This window comes from Clarias gariepinus, chromosome 6 (genome assembly GCF_024256425.1).
Source record: "Clarias gariepinus isolate MV-2021 ecotype Netherlands chromosome 6, CGAR_prim_01v2, whole genome shotgun sequence".
NCBI classification, from domain to species: domain Eukaryota; kingdom Metazoa; phylum Chordata; class Actinopteri; order Siluriformes; family Clariidae; genus Clarias; species Clarias gariepinus.
In genome coordinates, this window is record NC_071105.1 from 11,439,686 (window position 1) to 11,462,687 (window position 23,002).

The window sequence follows — 23,002 nt, forward strand, 5'->3', positions numbered from 1 at the left end:
TTCCCTTCCATTTACTCCCCCAAGCAATTTGCTTCTACCTGTAAACATGTTCTGTCAGAGCGACACTTCCTCCTACTATTATTGTTCGTCTGAAATGGATTTATTGAAGTTCCTAAGTCGAGACGGATGCATGTAATTCTGCCCAAATACAACACTTTGGTGGGCAGCGTCCTTCTGATCAGGACTGTGCTTATCTTAGGAATGCATAAACACTGCCCGAAATGCCGCCCACCACCTAGGAAGCCAAGTCGCCTTCTGATTAAAGCAAACCGCATGCTTCCTTTTGGATTTTATAAACATCAGGCTACATAGCACTTGCAGATTATAGCGAAGCTAACATATATTGCAATTATTGCACAGCATGATTAACTCTTACAGTGCACTCGAGGTGAGATGTGTGTTCCTTTTGACCTAGTGTAACGGGTCTAATGCACACCAAGTCTCAGGTATGCTGGAGGACTGGGTGTTCTTCCTCAATAATTTATCTCGGAAACTAGGCGCAGTGACGCTGATGACATAACACCCCGCGTAAGAACAGAAGCACAAGTGCAGCGTGTCATATGAAAGCCACACTGAATAATTCACACACATGCACTGAAGCAAGAATCACAACAAAGTTAAATTTATGAAACCTGTTCAGTTTTTGTCTTATACACTTTTACGTGACACTGTAATACTGTGTAACCACTCCAGGGTCGCGGGCTTCCTAACCCATGTGACTAGATGGATTGGTTATGTGAAATTTGATCCTAGGTGTAAGGCGTGCATTGTGCCCTGCAGCAGAACAGTTTTCCATCCAGTGTGTATTTTTTTGATAGCCTTCAGATCTGCTCTGACTTTTTTTTTTTGTCTGGTCGTTGGAGTAAATTTAAATGATGCATTTACTATTCATTTAACTCAAAGTCATGATATGAAATTTTAGGTTTATTGCCCAACCAGACTTGTAACCATAGTGATGGATCTGATCAAAGGTTAACAGGCCTGATAATTCCTGATAACAGGCCTGATAACTAGGTTTAACAAGAGAAATGCGGCTTTCATTGTATTCTGTGCTGTACTTGAGAACACAGTGATTATTTGTGTAGGCTGTTGTATTCTCTGGGGAGTGAGTTGAGAAGCGCTGAAACATTACAGAAAGGCTTTCCTAATATAGCACATAGAGGAACCATGTGCTGGGTTGCAGGTGCTGTTTGGGCTTTATTGATTAGACCTGCATTGCAGTTAGGACTCTTGTACATGGTTGGTCATCCATTTAAATCTTTACAAAGCTCCGAGAAGGAAACACTCCCATCTTTGTTTGTTTGTTGCCCAAAATTGGAAACTATAACTCAATGCTCTTGCAGGGTCCCTTTTTAACCAAACACTGGATCTACTGTACAATATATTTATAACCGTTTGTTTTGTCACATTTGTGTAGCTTTGTTAAATGTGTATTTTTATGCTGTTCCTGAGATCTTTATCCTGAGCTTATGAGACCACACCTGCACTAATGTAGTACCTCTATTTTTTTCTTTTCTTCTGCCTCTCACCGATGCTGGCCTCCTCAGAGGAGCAGTCCGGTAAGCTCTTTCCCCATCTGTCTCTTCAGGAGTGCTGTGCTCTCTTTCTTATGGCCAAGGGTTTATGGCATTTCTTGGCATGGTTCAGGGCCTGTTTGGCGCTTGAAATTAATACAGTACTACTGTAAGAAAATCGTTGTTGCAACTGAGTCTCCTTGAGTTGTTGTATAGCCAGTGTTTTATGTAGGTCTTGTCAAATGTAAATGAATTTTTTCTATTGGTAACAGAGTTTTAAAATACATTTTTAAATAAATTGGGCATTATAGGTTTAAGTAAACAAGAAATAGAGTTGTTTGTTTCCTTATAGGATTTAGTACAAGACACCTTGATAAACCATTATTATAGAGCTACATGACACCTACATAAGCCATGATAAAAGAGCTAATATAGCTAATGAGAGCTATGTAAGCCATATTCATTGAGCTACAAGACATCTACGTAAGCCAGGATCATAGAACTACATGATAGTTACATGAGTCATAATCATAAAGCTACATGACAGTTGCATGAGCTATGATCATAGGGCTGCAATTGTAGCTGCATAACCCATGTTTATAGAGCTACATTACACCTAAATAAAGCATGATCATAGAGCTACATTGCACCTACATAAGCTATGATCATAGACCTACATAACACCTACATAAGCTATGATCATAGAGCTACATAAGCTATGATCATAGAGCTACATATGCCATGATCATAGAGCTACATGACATTACAATATGTTAACCATGATCATAGAGCTTGCATAGCATCTACATTAGTGATGATCATTGAGCTACATCTATGTAAGCCATTAGCATAGAACAACATGACATCTACATAAGCCATGATCATAGAGCTACATGACATTTACATAAGCCACGATCACAGGGGTACAATTATAGCTACACAACCCATGTTTATAGAGCTACATTTCACCTATGTAGACATAATCATAGACCTCCATAACACCTACATAAGCTATGATCATAGATAGCCTATGCATAGAGCTGCATTAGCCATGATTACAGACCTACATTGCACCTACATAAGGCATAATCGTAGAGCTACATGGCACATGCATAAGCCATGGTCATAGAGCTACATGCCATCTACATAAACCATATTCATTGAGCTACATAGCACCTCCAAAAGCTATGATCATAGAGCTACATGACACCTACTGTACATAAAGCATAATCATAGAGCTACATAACACATGGATAAGCCTTGATCGTAGAGCTACATGACATCTATGTTAACTATGATCATTAAGCCAAATAGCATTTACATAAACCATAATGATAGAGCTACATTGCACCTAGAGAAGCCATGATCATAGAGCTACATGACATTTACCTACACCATGATGTTAGCCATCGGTGATGACTGTCACCTACAGTACATAAGCTTTGTTCATAGAGCAACATAACTTATACATAAGCCATGGTCATAGAGCTACATGTCCCTAGATATATCATTTTTATTGAGCTACATAAAGCCGACATATGCTGTTGTCATTGAGCTACATACAAAATACTTAAAGCATGTTTATAGCATGCCTTTTTTAGCAACTGGCATAATGCAGATTGTTTGAGCAAATACTTTCTTTAACAGGTAAAGACACTTGTATTGAGTCAGATAATAGATTCTGTGGACATAGGGTTGTGTTATGACACATTTTGGAAAGGCTCGCATTGAATCCAAGGGTAATTCAGTTACTTTTGGTGTAGTGTAGTGACATTACTTGCCAAGATATACATTATACTTAAATGGATGATTAAAGCAGTGACAAAGCCTTGACAGTATTAAATGCTCTTCTGTTCTAGGTCTGGTCTTTTTAAACCACATCAAGTCATATTGCAGATGGTGCTAACATCTATCTGTCTAACTCCTAGTGGGTTATTTAGATACACTCACTCATATCAAATAAGTATTTGATCCCCTACCAAGTATTTGATGCTGGCTCTCACAGGGTATGTGCACATGTGGTACACAGATTAATTTAAGAAGGTTAAAGCAATTTATTTGTATGAAAGCCACCTGTCCACAGAATCTCTATCTTCTATTTAAACCCCACCATCACTGGCATGACCAAAGAGTTGTCCAAGAACAAGACTGTAGATTCTGCATAAGGCTGTGGACACTGGTGGCTCAGTGGTAGGTATTTTGCCTGTTTTCGCCTTCAGAAAGGGCGTAAAACCTGTGCCAAGTTGTAGTGCGTACTGGGTATCCCGCTGTAGCGACCCCTTGCCGGGAGCAGCCGAAAGAACAAGAACAACATTCTGCATAAGGCTAAACGGGCTACAAGACAATCAGCAAGATACTTGTTGAGAAGGCGACAACTTGGTAAGCAATTATTTGGAAATGAAAGAAATACAAAATAACCATCAATCGAACTCAGGTCTGGAGCTTCATGCAAGATTTCATGTCTTCTTCTTTTTTGTCTTTCGGCTGTTCCCTTTCAGGGGTCGCCACAGCAAATCATCTGCCTCCATCTAACCCTATCCTCTGCATCCTCTTCTCTCACACCAGCTAACTTCATGTCCTCTCTCACTGCATCCATAAATCTCCTCTTTGGTCGTCCTTTAGACCTCCTGCCTGGCAGTTCAAACCTCAGCATCCTTCTACCGATATATTCACCATCTCTCCTCTAAACATGTCCAAACCACCTCAATCTGGCCTCTCTGACTTTATCTCCAAAACATTTAACATGGGTTGTCCCTCTGATAAACTCATTCTTGATCCTATCCATCCTTGTCACTCCCAAAGAGAACCTCAACATCTTCAGCTCTGCTACCTGTAACTTTGCCTCCTGTCTTTTCTTTACTGCCACTGTCTCTAAGCCGTAGAGCATCGCTGTCCTGTACACCTTTTTTTTTTTTTCATTTTCGCTGATACTTTTTTATCGCACAACACACCTGAAACATTTCTCCACCTATTCCAACCTGCTTGTACCCACCTCTTCACCTCCTTTTCAAACTCTCCGTTGCTCTGGACTGTTGACTCTAAGTATTTAAAGTTTTGCACCTTTCTCTACCTTCACCTCTGCTCCCTGTATCCTCACCGTTCCTCTTGGGTTCCTCTCATTTACACACATGTATTCCTCATCCAGAAGGCATATGTACAGGCCCATTTGCAGTTTGCCAATGAACAGATAAGGATTGGGAGACAGTGCTGTGGTCAGATGAGACCAAAATTGAGCTCTTTGGAATCAGCTGTTTTTGGGTGAAGAAAAAACTGCTGACTATGACCCTAAGAACAAGCATGGAGGTCAAGCATGGAGGTGGAAACATGTTTTGGGTCTGTTAAAGGTACGGGCGACTTTGCTGCATTGAGGGGCCAATGGACTATAATAGGGTTATCATGAAGAATTTTGAATAAGAACCTCCTGAAGATGGGTCGTCGATGGGTCTTCCAGCATGATAATGACCCAAAGGATACCGCCTAGTGGCTCAAAATAGTGGCTCAAAAAGAAGCGTGTTAAGATCATGGAGGAAGCTTAAACTTCAAGATGCCAAGTGACAGACAAGAAACCTTAAAGATTTACAGATCTGTAAAGAATAGTGGACCAAAATCCCTACTGAGATGTGCAAACCTGGTAACCAACTACAAGGAACATCTTACCTCTGTGAGATTACCTCTCAAGGGTTTCTCCACCAAGTTCTAAGTCATGTTTTGCTTGGGGATCAAATAATTATTTTTTTTTTCATTAAATTGAAAATCAATTTATATCTTTTTTTATCATGTGTTTTTTCTGGATATTTGGTCGATATTCTCTTTCTATCCTTTATAATAAACCTATAATAAAAATTATAGACTTTTCATTTCTTTGTAAGTGGGCAAACTTACAAAATCTGCAGGGGATCAAATAATTATTTTCCTAACTGTATGTTAATGAATAGTTTTGTAATTGATTCAATGACATTATGAGTTTAACCGATTAAAAATGTGTTAACTAAAAATGTTTGTTTTGCATCATGTTTCTAAGCTCACACTTAGCCCACATATCTATTGTACACCACAAGAGAACGCATTTGCAGTTCATGCCGTGGGCAATAGTGGACATTGTATTTTTCGTAGCATCCTGTGAGAATAAGGAAAGAGAGACAAGAGCAGTATTTTTCTATTACTAGTTTTTTTTATTGTTGTCTGTTATTATTATTATTATTATTATTATTATTATTATTATTTAAATTTTAGAAGAAAGTGAAGTAGCAGTTGACACCAGTAATTAACATAGTATTGAAACACTTTTTGGAGTAGTGTTTGGACCAAAAATGAAAATGTACTTTCTGTAGCTTGAACAGGAATAGAAAGTGCAAGAAAAGTTAAGAGCTTCAGAAACACAGTCCCATTTTGTATTAATCTTGAATCTCGCAGGAAATATGGCAAAGTGTAAAAATAATAAAAAGAAAATTTCTGTTTTACATGCACATTGTTTCTAGACACCATGTTAAATAACAAGTAGTCATCATGTTATTTTTAAGAGACTACAGTATGGCTCATGTTATAAAGCAGCAGCCTCCCACCTGTCTATTAAATATGTAAAAAAATAGTTTAAGATATATTTGTTCTTCCCACTTCACTTTATTGAGGTAATTTGTACAATGAGATCTCCTATGTTGCACAGTGGAAAATAGCTGCTGTGTTTTAAAAACAATACTCTGGATTAATTGTAAAGAGTTAGTTCTGGCCATAATGTGAACAGAAAGCAGCAGGGCATGAAACAAGCAATTAGCACGGGCATAAATCCTTAAATAAAAATGTCATTCTTATGTTTATGGAGTGTTTCAGTTTGGATATTCACTTTTTAACCTTGAGTCTTTGTCTGAAAACGTGATTTATTTTTTATTTTTCTCAACTTTTTACAACAGCTTGAAACACGATGTATTTTCTTGACTGTGGTTTGGGGGCAGCGGGTGGTTTGGGTTTGAATGCTTCACTTTCTGTTCTGTATTTTGTAAAATACTGTTTATTTTAAGAGTGTGTATTACTGATTTGTCACTCTCTGACCAGGTGTCTCTTCTCTCTTCCTTTTTGCTGGTCACAGAGACGTAGCCCGGTAAGTGCTGGATTTATGTTATCCCCCCCCCCCCTCTCTCTCTTTTTTTAGTCCTTTAGCTGGAACAAGCACGGGGTTGTGAAGGCTGTGAGGACTGGGAGTGTATTATTATTAATTAATAATTTAGAGCCATGTATGTGTAACAGCTGTGCTACACTTCAAGGTCTTTTTCTATTGATGGGCTGTGTGCTCAGCACATTACCTGCACCATATTGACTAAAATACCCATGAGGACACAAACCTGCTGATACTGCACTGCATATACTAAAAGCAAAATCATTTGTGTATGCTGCAAAGAAACACTAAAAAATGATAGTAATAATGATAGTAATAATGATAATAATGATGGTGATGGTGAGGAGGAGAAGGACACGTAAAAGCAGTAGAGAATTGTAGCTTGTTCGTTAGATTTGACATACATATTGCATTGTTATCATTATTATTTTGTTCTTAGTTAGTAACTTTCATAGTAGTAGGGTTTATATTCTAACAAAACCTGATCCAGTCATTTCTTGTCATTTTCTGTTTTCTACATAAAATCATATGGGCTTTTCATAGACTGGGACACAAATTATGAAAGACAGAAAAACAATAATTAACAAAATTTTTATTACTTCTTATAATTATACTTATAATACAAGGGGCTTTCAACTCAAACCAAGACTTTTGATTCTGCAGAACGCAGTAATGAGAGTAAAATCTCCTTTTATTTCTGAATATAATCCTCTGCTACACTAATGCATTTATCTCAGCATGTCACTAGTGCTTGGATACCATCAAGGAAAAAGTTTTCTCTGTACACCAGAGCCATGATCAAATAGGATCAACATTCATGGATGTATTACCGTCTTTAAAGCCTTTGCATCGTTCTAATGTTTTGCATTCACAAGTTCAAAGTCCAGTTTGACTGAATGTCCCATTTATTATAATAATTATATTGAATGATCTACTCTTACTTGTAATTTAGTTGTGTATTGAGCATTTTAAAGAAGTGTTGAGTCCTGTGTCTTTCTGCACCTCAGGTTTTTCCAGGTGTTTTTCTTCCTTTTTTTTTGGTTAATATAAAGTGACAATCAACAATATTTTTTAAAAATTGTTGTTTTTTTGTAAATGATTGTCATATTTTACTTATGCTTGTTTCAGGGTCTGGCAAAAAGAGATGTACCAGGTGAGTGATTGTGAAAATTATAAACGGTCTAAAAATTGCATTTTGGCTTTTATATACACGCGCGCACACACACGTGCACACACACACACAGTCAAAAGTTTGGACACATCTTCTAATTCTAAATTCAGCGTGTTTTATTTCGTAATTTATTTTCTACATTCTAGAACAATACTGGAGATTTTAAAACTATGAAATAACCAATATGGCATTAGGTAATTGAGTAACAATACCACAACAGTCAGTTGCTGTTTAAAGACATGAAGGTCAACATTCCTGGAATAGTTCTTTCAAAAAGATTATCGGAAAGTGCATTTACAAAACTCGTCAAGCACCATGATGAAACTGGCCGTCATAAAGACCTTCCTCGGAAAGCAAGAACAAAAGAGCATAAGTAGCAGACGCATCTCAATATTAACCGTTTAAAGGAGATTATTGCATTTTTTGGATGCCTTTAGTGTTGTTTTACAATGTAGAAAGAAATAAAAATTGCGTCTAATTATGTGTATACAGTATACAATATTTATCCATATTGTCTTTAGGTGAAGAAATTGAAATTGCAAGACCAAGACGCTCAGTTCCCACTATTAATCCAGTCGCAGTCTCTTCACCTCCACCTGTACCTGCGCCTGCATCTGCATCAGAACCCCACAGGTATAACCTCAAAATCATACTTCATTGTTCAGTGTAACATTACAAAGCAAATAAATGTAAAAAGGTTTAGATGTGGAATTGGTTGGAGATTGGATGAAATCAGAGCTCCAATGTTTTTTGTACATCACACACACACCTTTGTCTTGCTTTTTCGTGTTCTCTCTATTTTAGCAGGAAGAAATCTCCAGTGCCCGAAGATGCAGTAGCCTTGTTTGGCCCTCCACTGGAGACAGCATTTGATGAGCAGAGGACAGAAGGTACACTGTGCGGCTGTTAATGATTACTGTGGATTACTGATTACTGATCACTGATGTTTCAGCTTAGTGTTGCAACAGTGCAAAACTCTTACTGTCCTTTCTCCCTCCACATCCTTCAATTTATGTACATTTGTAACGATTGAATGGATTTGTAAAAGAATATACGATGAGATTGTACTGTATTCTAAGATGTATCAGTATGTTTAATAGAATTCTACATAACTCTTATGTTCATACTTTAATCAGAAACGTTGAAAAATATATGCAAAATAATTTGAAATGGTTTAGGTCTAGAACAGGGGTGTCAAAATCATTTTAGGGCATGGGCTGTGTTACTCTTTGTCTAATGTTAACTGGGTTGGACCAAGGTATCCATTTAGTAGACCAGTTACACTATTAATTAGCATTTCTCAATGCACAAACTGGTGTATTTGTACAGTATGTCCACTTTAAAAGCAACATTTGTCTACCTGCTCATATCTGCAGTAATCCATTCAGCCAGTGACATTAGAGCTGCACAGTGCGTAAAATCAGCTGGTCTAGAGATGCAGGTAATGTTCACAGCAAACACTGGAATAAGAACTTTCGTGGCTTGGTGGTTGGTACAGGACCACGTACTCTGGTTTACAGAAACTACTGATCTCCTGGAATTTTCACATTGAAATATAATATATGCAATACTGTGCAAAAGTCTTGAGCCACACCTCATTTCTTCATATTTTGCTTCGAAATACGTTCTGGTGTTTTAATTTATTTTTAAGGGATCGCTCTCCAGGTCTCCTGAAGGACCTTTTGGCACTCATTTTTAGTCATTTCAGTTTCAGAGGAATGTTTTTTTTCTTTGTTAAGCCACACAATGACCTATACATCATTCATGCATAAAAAAAGGCATAACCAGTGAGTAACAAGTGCAGATGATGAATGATGATCAGGCCAAGTGCCTCAATGTACATTTACACAGTTAAACATTTGTTCCTATTTTCTTAATTTAATCTACATACATGTACTTTTTTGCACAGTACTGTATATAAGTACATAAATGAGCAGGTACAGTACACTGGTGTTATTTATCTTACAAACAAAAATGATAGGTGTTTCAGCATCAGATCTTTAGCTTACTACGTCTAATGATGCATTACATTACAATAGCTGGGTTTATAGCCATCAGTTTATTGCTAAAATGGAACATCAAAGCTCTTTAAATTTATTTTTAAAGTTTATAGTTTATAGCTTAAACGTATTCAGTGGGTCGAATTGAAAAATTATATCAGTCTTGTCCCAGATATTTTGACACCTCTGGTCTAGGACCGTCATCTCTAAGCTCCATGATGGGTAACATTGCTCTCCACTGGCTGTGTGTTGTGCCATCTTTCATATGTTAGTGATGATAGATGAACCTGAGGTTTGGGGTGTTCCTTTACATGAGCCAAACCCAGACTCTTCTCTAGGAAGACCTTTTCCTCCTGGACGTAAGTTTCAGATAACGTGGCACGGATTGTCTCTCGTCGGGATCATGAATTCTTTCCCTCCATACTTTCCAAATAGTAGTATGAGCAAAGAATCATCCGGGAATGTGGTTTTCATTAACTTTTGCTTTTTTACAAGCTCCAGTAACCCACTAATTTCACAAATCCTTAGTGAGGAAAACTAATCAAACTCATATCCCTGAAGTCATCCAGTTTAGCCTGTGGCAATCTCCTCTGATGACAGTTTACTTGATGTGGCCTCAGTTAACTACTATGTAAAACTCTACATATTATACTTTAGATATTTGTACGTGTGGGTTAAAAGTCTCAGATAAAACTATATAAAGAAGTTTTATAAATTAGTTTTTTTTGTTTTTGATTTTAGTATTTCTAGGGAAAGCAGACGTCAATCCTGCATTTTTTTTTACTTACATGAGTTGGGTCTAGGAGACCTAGTCTCATTCTATGGTATAATTAAAAGTAAATTGGTCAGGCCACAGGGAGTGAAGTGTTGTCATCCTCTGTGAGTTACTCACCCCATGTCCCAGCCCTCCTAACCTTCTCCTTGCATCCAGTGAATAAGCTCTTGCATATGCATGGTGCTTTGGGCATGGAGTGGTCCTGTTTTTCTGAGCTAGTACAGCGCAGGCATCATGTTTGACCACTAGGGGCCGCTTAAAAAAAGCTTGCTCAGCCACCCTGATGTCATTGCAGCACTCCCTCCTCTTCCACCCAAGAATGTGCCGACATCCCCCCCTCCGAGCAACACTACGAGCCCAGATGCCTCCGGTAAGACCGGTGCTTCTTCCTGAACCATATGTTACTCCATTCCATGTCTTGTATGTTTTCATTTCTGTTCGGAATATGTCATTTGTTTCATATCTCATAGTTTTTTTTTTCTTTTCAAGTTTAATATTTTTTTCAATTATGCTGTCTTCACATGTTACTGTGAAGCAGATTTGAAAGCAGTAGACACTTCAGCGAACACGAACAAACCCTCCATAGCGGATCTGGACACCATTTTCGGCCCAGCAGATTCCACTAACCCTGCAGATATTGCTGCGGACAAGTGGGTCTGCTTCAATGACGAGTCACCTCAAAGACCACCACTACCAGAAGAGCCGCCTCCTCCTTTACCAAAATCTCCACCACCTCCTGAAGAACCTCCACCCGAACCACCAAGAAACACCACACCCTCCCCACCAGCCCCCATTCTGTCACCCAAAGATCCTTTCCCCCCCAAATTGCCCTCTCCTCCAGTCGCAGTAGCCCCACCTCCTCCGGATGAACCCCTCCATCCTAATGCTGAACCACCTCAGCCTGATACAGATATGAGGTCTGAGTCAGCCAAGACGCCACCCAGTGCTCTGGAGATTAATGCACGTACAATCCCCCCACCACTGGCCCTTAACCAGGAGGATAAGAACAACCCTGAGGAGGGCAATGCAAAAGAGGACCCAAGTGAACGCAGTGCTTCACCCAAAGAGATCGAGCAGGGCCCGAGATCAACACCACCGCCTCCTCCACCTCCCACATACAGGGCAGTGGTGTCATCTCCTGGGCCTACACCTCCAGTCACGAGTGGAGTAAGTGGCAGCGGTGAGTCATAGCAGTGCACCATAAAAAATAACCCGAACACGTAGAGCTTAGTTCATGTTGTACAATTTGTTTTAAATGTTCAAAAGAAGTCATTAGTCTTTGGCATATTAAATTAAGAATGACTCAATTTCATAAATACATATTGGTTGTAAATATATGATATTACTGTAAAAAACTTTTATTATTTAAACACTAATACAAAGTTATTCGAACATGGTGTTACTTAACTTTAGTAAGGTGTGAGTCAGATCCACATTGAATGCTGAGATCCAAACTGGTCACACTAGAACTAAAAATGGATTTATCTTCATGCTCTCAGGACTTGGCAATAAATAATAGAAAATTAATCGAAACTGACATTTACCTCAAATTGATGCCCATGCCAGTAATAAATTTTTTTTTAATTCTGTTTAAAAATCTGCTTATAGTTTCCCGACAGTTTGTTTTCATGTGTTTTTATGTCGCCTTAAAAACACACAACCGTGTGTTTCCTCACCTGACCAGTTTGGGACATGAAAGCAACATGGAGGAGAAAACTTTCATCAGAAAAATCGATAAATAAATCTCGGCTTTAATACTGGAGCATATTTACATAACGAACCCTAAAAACAAACTCAAATAATTATTTAATACATAAAAAAATAATTGTTCAACAAATTAATTTAAAAAAATGTATTGTTTATAATCAAGGCAACATGTCCAATTAATCAGCTACAGTAGTGATGTTGATTTGAGGTCATATCACCCAGCACTAGCTTTGGCCCATTAAATGCAAAATCGTTTTTTTTTAAACTGGGAGAAGCCTGAAGTTAAATAACCGATTTTATGTTTTTATTAAGTACTGAATAGAAAATGATAGCACTTTCTGTTGTATAAATTAATCAAAGATCATATCATGCGATGTACTATAACTTCTTATTAAGAAAAGAAACTACATATAATATTTTTGTCAATTTGTAGTTATTTTTAATGTTTTGGAACAGTTGCAAAACAAGATTGTTTTTGTAAGCTCCAAATTAATCAGCAAGGTTCTAAGACATAAGAAACAGTTGCATTTCTCTTGATGTTAATAAGAGAGAAAAAAAAATACAGCTTGTTATTAAGAAACATCAAAGCACAAAACAGCCAGAAGAATACAGTAGCTTTCCCTCTGACTGCAGCACAGCACAGGAGACACTGGAGAAACTTCCCAAAAAGAGTTAAAGAAAAATCTCCACACAGTAAACTTCACTGTGAAATGTGTACGTTTGTCTTTGTTACATTACAAACTTGTGTTTTAATCAAGTTACTGTTTTTAGACTGTGCCACACAAGTCCATGTGGAATGCCTGCCCATTCGGAAGCTACAACATTAGAAAGTGCATGTTTCTGTAATCCTGTGATTTGCCTTGCAATCTGGAGCTCTGGCACGCTAGGATCAAGAATTCAACAAGCATCAGGCAAAAGACAGCCAGTAATAAGAACTAACATGACTGAAAAGCAAGACTCTTAATAATTTCTTACCAAACCAGTACGCAACACCCTTGAGCTCTTTCACAGTTCAATTCAATTTATTGGCAGAATTGACTTGTATAGCACATTTATCAACAGTGATTGTTGCAAAACAGCTTTATAGAATAAAAAAATGCAGAAATAAATTAGTAAAAAGGTAAGGAAAACAATATCAGTTATAATTGTCAGTTTGTGCCTGTGATGATGTACTGTAGTGTATTTCACGCTAACTAGATTTAAAAATGTAATGCAATTTATACCAAATAAAATCATGGTATTCCTCCTCTGTTAGCTAAACGTTGTTGATTTTCAGGCTCCTCGTCCCCGGTTCACTCTGTGACGCCGCTGACTGCCAGCAGCCCCCCTCCGCCCCCTCCTCCTCCAAGACCACCCTCCCGTCCCAAACTAGCTTCTGGGAAAGGCAGCGTTGGAGAAACGGTATGCGACAACACAAAGCTTCTAGTACACACCAACACGATCAGCAATGGTTACTGTTGTTTACCTGAAATGCAAGAAGCTATTTAGTCAGCGTGTTTTAATGTCACGCTCGTTTTATGTGTTTCTACGAAGGCTCTACTGAAAGTAAGTCAAAGGTGGGCATAACATCAGGCTATTTAAATTGCACATGTTGGTTTAGTAACTTAAAAAAAAGTACTCAACAATGCTCAGCATGCAGTAACCTTATCACATGAGGTACATTTGCACCCAGTGGCCTCCCGCTGCGTGATTTGTTTTTGATGCTGATTTCATCTTCTTTAAACTTCCACATCCATCTATCCACATTGCACCTGTGAGTGTTGTCATCTCCGTAAACATACTGTAGCGCAGTGAAAGACCATTGACTGCGAGAAATGGGATTCTGAAAGAGGATTCGAGAGTTGGCTTCCACGATGGTGTAAATACATCACTTGTAATGTTAAGTAGTACTTTTGCATAAAGGAAGAATTACTCAAGCAGGATGTGCAATTTAAGCAACCTACTGTACAATACTTTCAGTACATACCCCCCCCCCCTTTTTGCGCTAGCTGCACATAGTTTAGTTGCATAGTATATATGTGGTAAAATCCGAACTATCTGGAAGCTAAAAACTGGTACTAAAGGGATGTTTCTCCACGTGAGGATGCAAAGTTGCTGTGTCTAAATTCTGCCAAACAGCCAAATGAAAATATAATAATAAATAATGCATTTTTTGGGGCAAAATCTTTTTTTATTTTTTCAGTACATATTTTATCCCCCAAATTATCTGGAAAAGTTTGTACGTTATATATAATTTTATACAGTAAATACTTTGTCTGAATTCAAATTCTTCTCATGTGCAAAATATTGACTATGTAAGAAAACCATCAACTTCTAATCAGTGTAGTTTATAATCAGATCCCGGCACTCAAAATATTCACATTTTTCAATTTCATTAGAAAAAATACTAAGCATAATACTCTTTTGCGGGTTTTTTTTTGTCTGTAGAGAACCCTCTTAAAACATGCATTGCCAAAAACTACTGATTAAAAAACTAATCCAAATCAAATATTACTTTTCATTCTTATCATTTTGAACAGCACTATAGATCAAGCCTCACTCGAACAAACACGCACTATTGATAGCACAAGGACTGCTAAAATTCTTTGTTTTCTCAACCTCTCTCCTTTTCTCGTCACACAGAATCGACCCTTCAGCCCTCCGGTTCACTCATCAAGCCCTCCACCTTTAGCACCTCTGGCACGAGCGGAGAGCACATCCTCGATCTCGTCCACCAACTCCCTCAGTGCTGCCTCTACGCCCACTGTCGGTAAAGAGCTCTCCGTATCTGTGTCAGGTGTGACTCCATTATTCCTGCTCTGTGTGTTGTATACCTTTGCAAATCAAAATAGATTTGCAAAGCCCAATGTGGCTGTCTAGCTAGATTCTCAACTTTTTTTTTTTTGGTCTAGCACGCAGGTTACATGCTTTATTGGTATTCTTGATGTAAGGGTGGTGTGTCAAATGTTCACTTTAGTAAAAAAAAAAAAAAAAAAAAAAATCTGCTTCTGTTTTAACCAATTATCTACTCTTTGATTAGAGTACTCCATAACTCCTTTTCCTGGAGAGAAAATCCAAGCGATTCATTATGTGCAGATTGATATTGCTCTGGAGGCGAATTTAAAACCAACACACATCAGTTACACATAAATAATTATGTGTTGGATTCGGATTTTGAATGTGTCCCAAGGTTGCGAATTTTAACACAATATTTCAGATTAGCGTAACGGCATTATGTTGCCTAAAGCAGCAGGAAATGAATGAACCGGAGTTTGAGTTGTGATAATGATGTATGCAGTATGTCTGGAGCCCTTTTTCATGCAATTCATTTGAGTTACATTTTGTTCATTTGTCATTTTCAGTTTGTACCGTGTGTCTGTGTAGCGTGACCTTGTCTTGTTGTGTTTAAAGCCTGTTTTTTTCCCCTTATAATATTTGTCGTTTTGATTTGAATTGCTTTTATCATTTGTTTTCTGTTTTGATGTCTGTCTCGTCTTGTGTTTCGCGTCTGATGTCGGAAGATGACGTTTTTGTAGACAAACTGCCCAGCTTTGAGAGGCGAGCTGACCTCCTAGCAGGTACGGTATGGGACCTTTTTAATTCGGTGGCTGATTTGGATTTGAATACAAATTTAACTCATGCCTTTCAAATGTCTGTGGTACCCACAATGCATTTGAACCAACTGGCATAAGATCTATTCAAATTCTATATTTTGCAGTATTATTATTAGTACTAGTTTTAGTGAGTTCATCTTTGTCCTACTCCCTTATTTTTCCTAGAAAAGGAAAAAAAAATCCCCTACACATACACACCATAGATATTAAATACCACCCTTAATGTCAACAATACAGAAGGCAGAAACAGCTTGAACATTTTACATCAGTTTTTCTCCATACTCTCATAATTCACTCCATTTGCCTGAAAAGACATGCATTCATTGTTCATCCAAGTACACACGTCTGTCATAGCATTGCCAACACTGTCTCCATAAGCTTAGCTGTGTATCATTCAAAGAGTTTCCAAAGAGCATCTGTCTCCCAGGATGCGCTTCAGAACCTGATAGAGACCATCCTCGAGCCAGACACCAGACACACTCAAGCACACACAAGGCCTCTGTGAGTTTGACGTCTGGTCTGGAAAGTAGCCCAGACAGCAGCAATGCTAATCAGTATGCCTCTCTCCTCTCTTCTGAGAGTGGAGTTTATTTCAAACATTTGACCTGGGTTTAAACTTCTCCTGCATTTAGTTAAGGCCTATGTGGAAAATCCTGGATGCATTTTATTGTCATAAATAATACACTTCAGAATAAAAATGAGGAACATGCACATTGCTTAAGACTCTTAAAAATGATGTATTCACATCAAAACCTCTTCGAAATCATTTTGAATCATCTTACTCTTTCGTGTCACTCATTAGTGCCCCCTGTTGTCTGTTATCTACACCACAGAGTTACAATTTCCCCTTCTCCAAGGACCGGAGATGTGCACAGAGGCTTAAAAATATTACTGATGGCCATATTTTTTCTTAATGTACTATAAACAGGATTAACAAGGAAAAAAAGTTAGTAACAAGTTGACACCAAAATCAACCATACTTCAATTTTAACTGATTTTAAATACACAATAGTTTTAGTAAACATTAAGGATAATGACAGATCTTTTCAATGTTTAGAAAAGTAAACCAAGTCTATGATTTCATGATTTCTAATGATAGCTTCACGTTTTATAAATGTCCAGGTTTGAGATGTCCCCTGATGCCTAAAACAAGTTACAGCATGTTGTACAGTATTTATAACACCTAGGGTATTTATAACTGGTATTTAGATCTTTGGAAGCCAGAATGGAGGCCAGTCTGTGATATCTGAGCTCCTGCCACTATTTAGTCAGTAATGATGCACACACATGCAAGCACATGGACTTTATAAATATCAATCATATACAAAACTGTATTTTTATTCACAGTTTTCATACCAAGCTCGAATTGTTCAGCTGACACAGAGTTTGAGTATGAAATATTATATGGGAAAAACATTATAGTTCATGCATTATACCTCACATCTCATGTGTAATTTCTGAATCTTTTATGAATGACAACCTTCCCAACTGGAGCCCTTTGACCTAATCCCCTGGCCTCTTCTCTGTGATGTTTCTCATGCTAGTGTCCTTCTCTCCCCCTTTCCCCCACATCCTCCCCTTCTCATCCTTCTGCCTTCCCTCCTCCCCTCACACAGAGACAGACCAGCCCTCCCTCGTATGGTTTGACAGAGGCAAGTTTTATTTAACCTTTGAAGGTAAGTCAGGTTTTTTCCACCCTAGGACGTAGCGCGTACACGCACTCGAGTCTTATCTCCCCGTCTTCTCATCCACTACTCCCTCCATCAGTCACTCCTCCGCCCACAGCGACTCCTTCGTTTTGGTCACCCAGTGCCTCCTGCCTGCTCACCCGCTCTCCTCTGCATCACAGCACTCATCTGCTCATGTAACGCAGGAGCCTGACCTTTTATTGGGAATTACTTTTTTCACGTCCGGCACTAACCTGTCATCACTGGTTAAATGCTTTGTTTTTTGGGTGTCTATATTTTTTTCTGTCTTTGGATTAGACAGTTCAGCTTTTAACTGCATGTATTTTGGATGCATTAATTTTTTATTTAATCACCTTATCATCTTCGCACCTGTGTTCATAGTTGAGTTTATTTTATATTCATGCGGCATTTGCACTATTAATTGTTTGTTAATATACGTTTCCGTTTTTTAATTACTAGCCTGGTATGCTAAATAAACTGACATGTCAGTGTACATATACACTGCATATGCATGTTTGTACCAGATTCCTGAATCACTGAAATATTATTCTAGTTAGTTGACAAGTAACAAATAAATCACAAACCTTTTTTTCTGTGACATGTATATATATATATATATATATATATACAACAAAATTATATGTACAATGTATCAAATTGGTACAGTATATAATATACTGAATGTTCTTCACAGACATGTTCATATGAGCACTCGAAACCTCTCAGAAACATCATCTGAAACTAGAAATTTTTAGGAACTCATCTAACATCATGATACAACATGATAGTTAAAGCTAGTGATATGGATTTTAGAACATTTCAAACATGAGTGCAATATAAAGAAAACATTTTCAAATATATGCCAATGTGGTTATTTTGGCAAATATTCTTAATATTTCGAGATTCCAAGGCCTTATTTGTGGCAGTCATGGCTCAGGCTTTTTGCTGATCTAAGGGTCGGCGGTTCGAGCCCTGCTATTGCCAGGTTTCCAATATTAAACCCTTGGATACAGCCTATAACCCTATGCCTATACAAGGGTCACAAGGTGAAGGGGAACTCACCTACAAAAAAGTGGATGCGTCACTAACATAAAAAAGTACTTTTTAAAATTTATTCATTTAAATGGGAGCCTTGGGTGCAAACTTGACAAAATTTCATTTCTCCAATCGTAATAATTTGCATACCTACCCACTATCCTTAAAGTGTCTTTTAGGTTTGCTTTAAATCACATAATTCATTCTTTTTGTTTGCTTTTTTTGCTTACATGGCCCCTCCTGGAATTTTGCTTGTTTTTTTTTGCAACCCAGAATAAATCAGCTTATGATGGATTTGTGGTTCAGGGCTTAAAATCCTCACCTGAAACATAGGTTTTTGCACCAAACCCAGTCACGAGCCAGTACTGCAGGTTTCACGCCCAGATAACATAACAGCCTAATAAAGGGCATAAAACGTGTGCCACAAATACATGGAAAGTACCCGTTGTGGCGACCCCTAATGGTAGCAAACTGAAAAGGGAAGAAGAAGTGACTCAGGACTTAGATTGCCAGGTTATTCAGTATCCAGAGCTAGTTATTAATAAACCATCAACTCAGTAGATGTAAAAAAAAAAAAAAAAAAAAGTCATGTGACATGTGTCCAGTAATTATGGTACTACATACGGGTACTTACACAAGGTGAAGTTTAAGTCTATCTCTTTAATTCCATGTCAAGCAGTTAATTTACGGTGCCTGTCGATAGAGAAGGGAAGGGTTGTATTTGTAAGTAGTTCTTTACCTGACTGTTAGACTTGTACTGTCTCTTCAATCATCTTTTATGTTTGTTATTTGTTTTTTTTCCTTTTTCTTTTAGTCTTTTCTTACACATTGTAGATGTCTTTATGTCTCCATTACATCATACTTAATGGTGTATATGTGTGTGTGTATTCCAGGTTGCTCTCGTGGGCCCAGTCCCCTCACCATGGGTGCCCAGGACACCCTGCCTGTGGCTGCAGCATTCACAGAAACAGTCAATGCTTATTTCAAGGGAACTGATCCCAGCAAGTAAGCCTACTGACATATTTGTTTAGAATCCAATAAGATCTTGCTAAATGCAATATTAATATATATAATGTTTAGCAAGCATTTTGAAAACAAATAGTTAACATTTACATGGCCGCATTATCTATTAGTTTAATCCCACTGTCCATCTTTTAGGTGTGTGGTGAAGATCACTGGTGAGATGGTGTTATCCTTCCCGGCTGGCATCACCAGGCATTTTGCCAATAACCCCACACCTGCAGTGCTAACTTTTAGCATAACCAACTATAGTCATCTGGAACATGTCCTTCCTAACCCCCAGTTACTGTGCTGGTAAATAACACTTCTAACATACTTTTATTGTCTACAGTATATGTTCTCATGTCAGGACAGCCAGGGTAGTAACACATACTGTTCCACTGGTTTTAGATTTTTGACATGTTCCTTGTCGACCTCATTCTATTGAAACAATAACATTTTTTCTAATGTCAAGCTTGTGTTTGTGTATTTTATTTGATTATTTTGACTATCTGACTTATTGCTCTGGGCAATATTTCAGCTCTTGCGTAATTTTTTTCCCCTTCGAGTCAGCTGATGGTGACTCATATATGACTAATCAGCAGAAACCATCGCCTTCATTGCCAACTTCATTCTCAGCTGCTTGTTTACACACTAGGACTAAAAAAAAAGATCATCCATGTTAGGATCTGACTATACGTACAACTGTTGTACATTGTCCTGCCATTGTTTCCACAGTGACACCACCCAGTCCAAACCCAACTCCAAGGAATTCTGGGTGAACATGCCGAACCTCATGACCCACTTAAAGAAGGTGGCTGAGCAGAAACCTCAAGCCACATACTACAATGTAGACATGCTGAAATATCAGGTAGGATCTCATCTTACCGGGCAATGGGTGCTAAATTCTGGAACACAAATGAATAAAATAACATTTCAAAATTTTTTCGAATCAGAATTATTTTTACAAAATAATAAGGTGCGTGATAGAATCTTCAATATAAACACATATTGTCTACACTGTGTGTATCAGGTATCAGCACAGGGTATTCAGTCTACTCCTCTGAACCTGGCCATGAACTGGAGGTGTGAGCCCACCAGCACTGATCTGAGAATAGACTACAGATACAATGGCAGTGCCATGACCACACCAGTGGCTCTCAATAACGTGCAGTTCCTCGTTCCTGTTGATGGAGGAGTCGGCCAGCTTCAAGCTGTTCTTCCTCCAGCTGCCTGGTAATAAAACTAGTAATCTAAACTTTTCAGTCATGGTAAAACCACATTATTTATACTAACTCCACTGAACTGAACCGTTTATTCTGCCAATCACAAGTAATTTTAGTGAAAGAAACAGAATAAGATTTGTTATTGTATTATTAAATGCAACATAAATTTTACATTATTGTTTATAAACATTAGTATGCATTGTTAAAATTAGACAATTTTTTCCAGCTAAAAAAATAATAAATCGTAACAATAGTTAAAAATTTTTATTCAATAGTATTTTTTATTATTATTCAAGTTGGGCTAAAAACCATACATGGGAAATTACACTAATTACATACATGTATGCACTTTTTTACTTTAAAAGTATCAAGTCGGCATATACAGTAGCTAATTAAAAGAAAATACCTAAAAAAAGTCAAGGAAAATGGTTACACATTAGGTAATTATATCTAGGAGCAGTTTTAAAATTTAATTTCACTTGGATTTGAATATCCCTAAAACATTTTCCCCCAAAATATTATGTCTCTGAAAGCAATTTCTTCTGTAGAACTTTTAATACAAGGTATTAAACAAAAGGTGATTTATATACCAGGCTTCACATGCATAGCACGTCCATATATATAGCACATAAGGTCTAGTTGTGGCTAGACGTGTTTGTTTAAAATAATTACTATGCTATATAACAATCAATATTTAGTATAAATTCCTTTATTCTTCAAAACCTGCTGAATCGGGCTGGGCATAGAGTCAAAAGGACGTCCTCAGTACTCTGGTGTCACGTCCTACGAAATATCTGTAGTTAATATAAAATGATTAAGAAAAGAGCTTGTCTACTTTTTTCAATTTAAAAGTCATATGAGTAGAATTATGTGAATTTGTCCTTTTTCTTTGATCAGATACATTATTGTCTTGTAGAAATTTTGAAATGTAAGTGAATTTGAAACCTTTTAGTTCTAATAAAAACACTTCAGGTAGAACTTGATCATACATTACAGGGCCTTCCAGACTTTATTGGTCACCTTCCATTCATAACTGTTTTATTACATGTGTAGTTTATGTAAGAAATTGTAATAGTTTAAGCATTTTTTGCTTTTATACGCTTAGAAACTTAAATAAAAACATTTACTCTGAACTTGTAGATACAGTATGTGAAATAATGCAGTGAGCAGATCCTATTGTAGGTTAGTTTATGAGTGCGGCTTGAAAGAGGAGTGGATTAAGGCCATGCTGCAGAGTGCTGAGTCTGACAGATGATGATTTTTTTTTTCATTTGGTCTACTTAGGAATGCTGAACAGCAGAGAATCCTGTGGAAGATCCCGGATATCTCACAAAAGTCTGAGAACGGAGGTAAAAAAAAAAAAACGTGCCCAATATTTTACTGGATCTTATTGCCTCTTATTTAATCTAGCTGCAGCCCACATTGCCCGTTTCAGCTATTTTAACCCCGCTCTTACATTCTCCTCCAGGCGTTGGCTCCTTGCTGGCACGATTCCAGCTAACAAACGGCCCCAGTAAGCCAGCGCCTCTGGCAGTGCAGTTCACCAGCGAGGGCAGCACACTGTCCGGCTGCGACATCGAGCTGCTCGGCTCTGGGTACAGATTCTCCCTCATTAAAAAGAGGTTTGCTGCAGGTAAGGAAGAAACCTATTGATGAGAAAGTGGTGTTTATAGTATTGTAAGGATTATAGAACATAAGGATTATAGTATATCATGTATAAGATCATTAAACTTGTGTCTAGACATTTTACGGATGTAAAGCTTTAAACATGTTTAATCACATATTTATTTTGGTTTGAAGTGCTAGACATATTTGATGACATATTTGATTTAAAACCTTTTTTGCCTAACATCATTTATTCCAGTAAATGATTTCCTTTTCCAGTTACATCTGGAATTGTTCCCAATAAATAAAAGTCAAAAATATTTTCTGATATTTTGAAATGGTAATACAGGTTGCTGTAGAGCATATGATTGACTGTGTGCTTGATTATACCAAATATTGTAAATACTGTAAAACGTAATGTAAAAATTTCACAAGGTTGAAAAAGTCCGACTAGGGAAGGGTTTAATCAAATATGTTACCTGTAAATATAGCTTAGCAGTTAAAGAATGTCACTAGGATGCACCTTTCTGCAGGATTATTCTGGATCTTGTCTTAAAATACAGTATTGTCGTGTTTATT

At 37.6% G+C, this 23,002-nt stretch overlaps 1 protein-coding gene across 15 annotated transcripts in view; it reads left to right on the forward strand.

The window, feature by feature from the left end:
• The window catches only part of sgip1a (SH3GL interacting endocytic adaptor 1a), an 89,249-nt gene that overhangs the window by 64,130 nt on the left and 2,117 nt on the right, over window positions 1-23,002 (forward strand). For 2 of the 15 annotated variants that reach the window (XM_053498390.1, XM_053498391.1), the window contains exons 8-24: window positions 6,598-6,609; window positions 7,753-7,777; window positions 8,317-8,428; window positions 8,600-8,685; window positions 10,068-10,154; window positions 10,866-10,940; window positions 11,106-11,750; window positions 13,554-13,678; window positions 14,900-15,053; window positions 15,778-15,834; window positions 17,487-17,546; window positions 19,487-19,598; window positions 19,752-19,907; window positions 20,331-20,463; window positions 20,626-20,828; window positions 22,103-22,167; window positions 22,287-22,451. In XM_053498390.1, the coding sequence (XP_053354365.1) occupies window positions 6,598-6,609; window positions 7,753-7,777; window positions 8,317-8,428; window positions 8,600-8,685; window positions 10,068-10,154; window positions 10,866-10,940; window positions 11,106-11,750; window positions 13,554-13,678; window positions 14,900-15,053; window positions 15,778-15,834; window positions 17,487-17,546; window positions 19,487-19,598; window positions 19,752-19,907; window positions 20,331-20,463; window positions 20,626-20,828; window positions 22,103-22,167; window positions 22,287-22,451 (2,272 nt within the window). The remainder of the gene's footprint in view (window positions 1-6,597; window positions 6,610-7,752; window positions 7,778-8,316; window positions 8,429-8,599; window positions 8,686-10,067; window positions 10,155-10,865; window positions 10,941-11,105; window positions 11,751-13,553; window positions 13,679-14,899; window positions 15,054-15,777; window positions 15,835-17,486; window positions 17,547-19,486; window positions 19,599-19,751; window positions 19,908-20,330; window positions 20,464-20,625; window positions 20,829-22,102; window positions 22,168-22,286; window positions 22,452-23,002) is intronic. The other 13 variants (XM_053498394.1, XM_053498395.1, XM_053498392.1 and 10 more) reach the window with 13 other exon arrangements.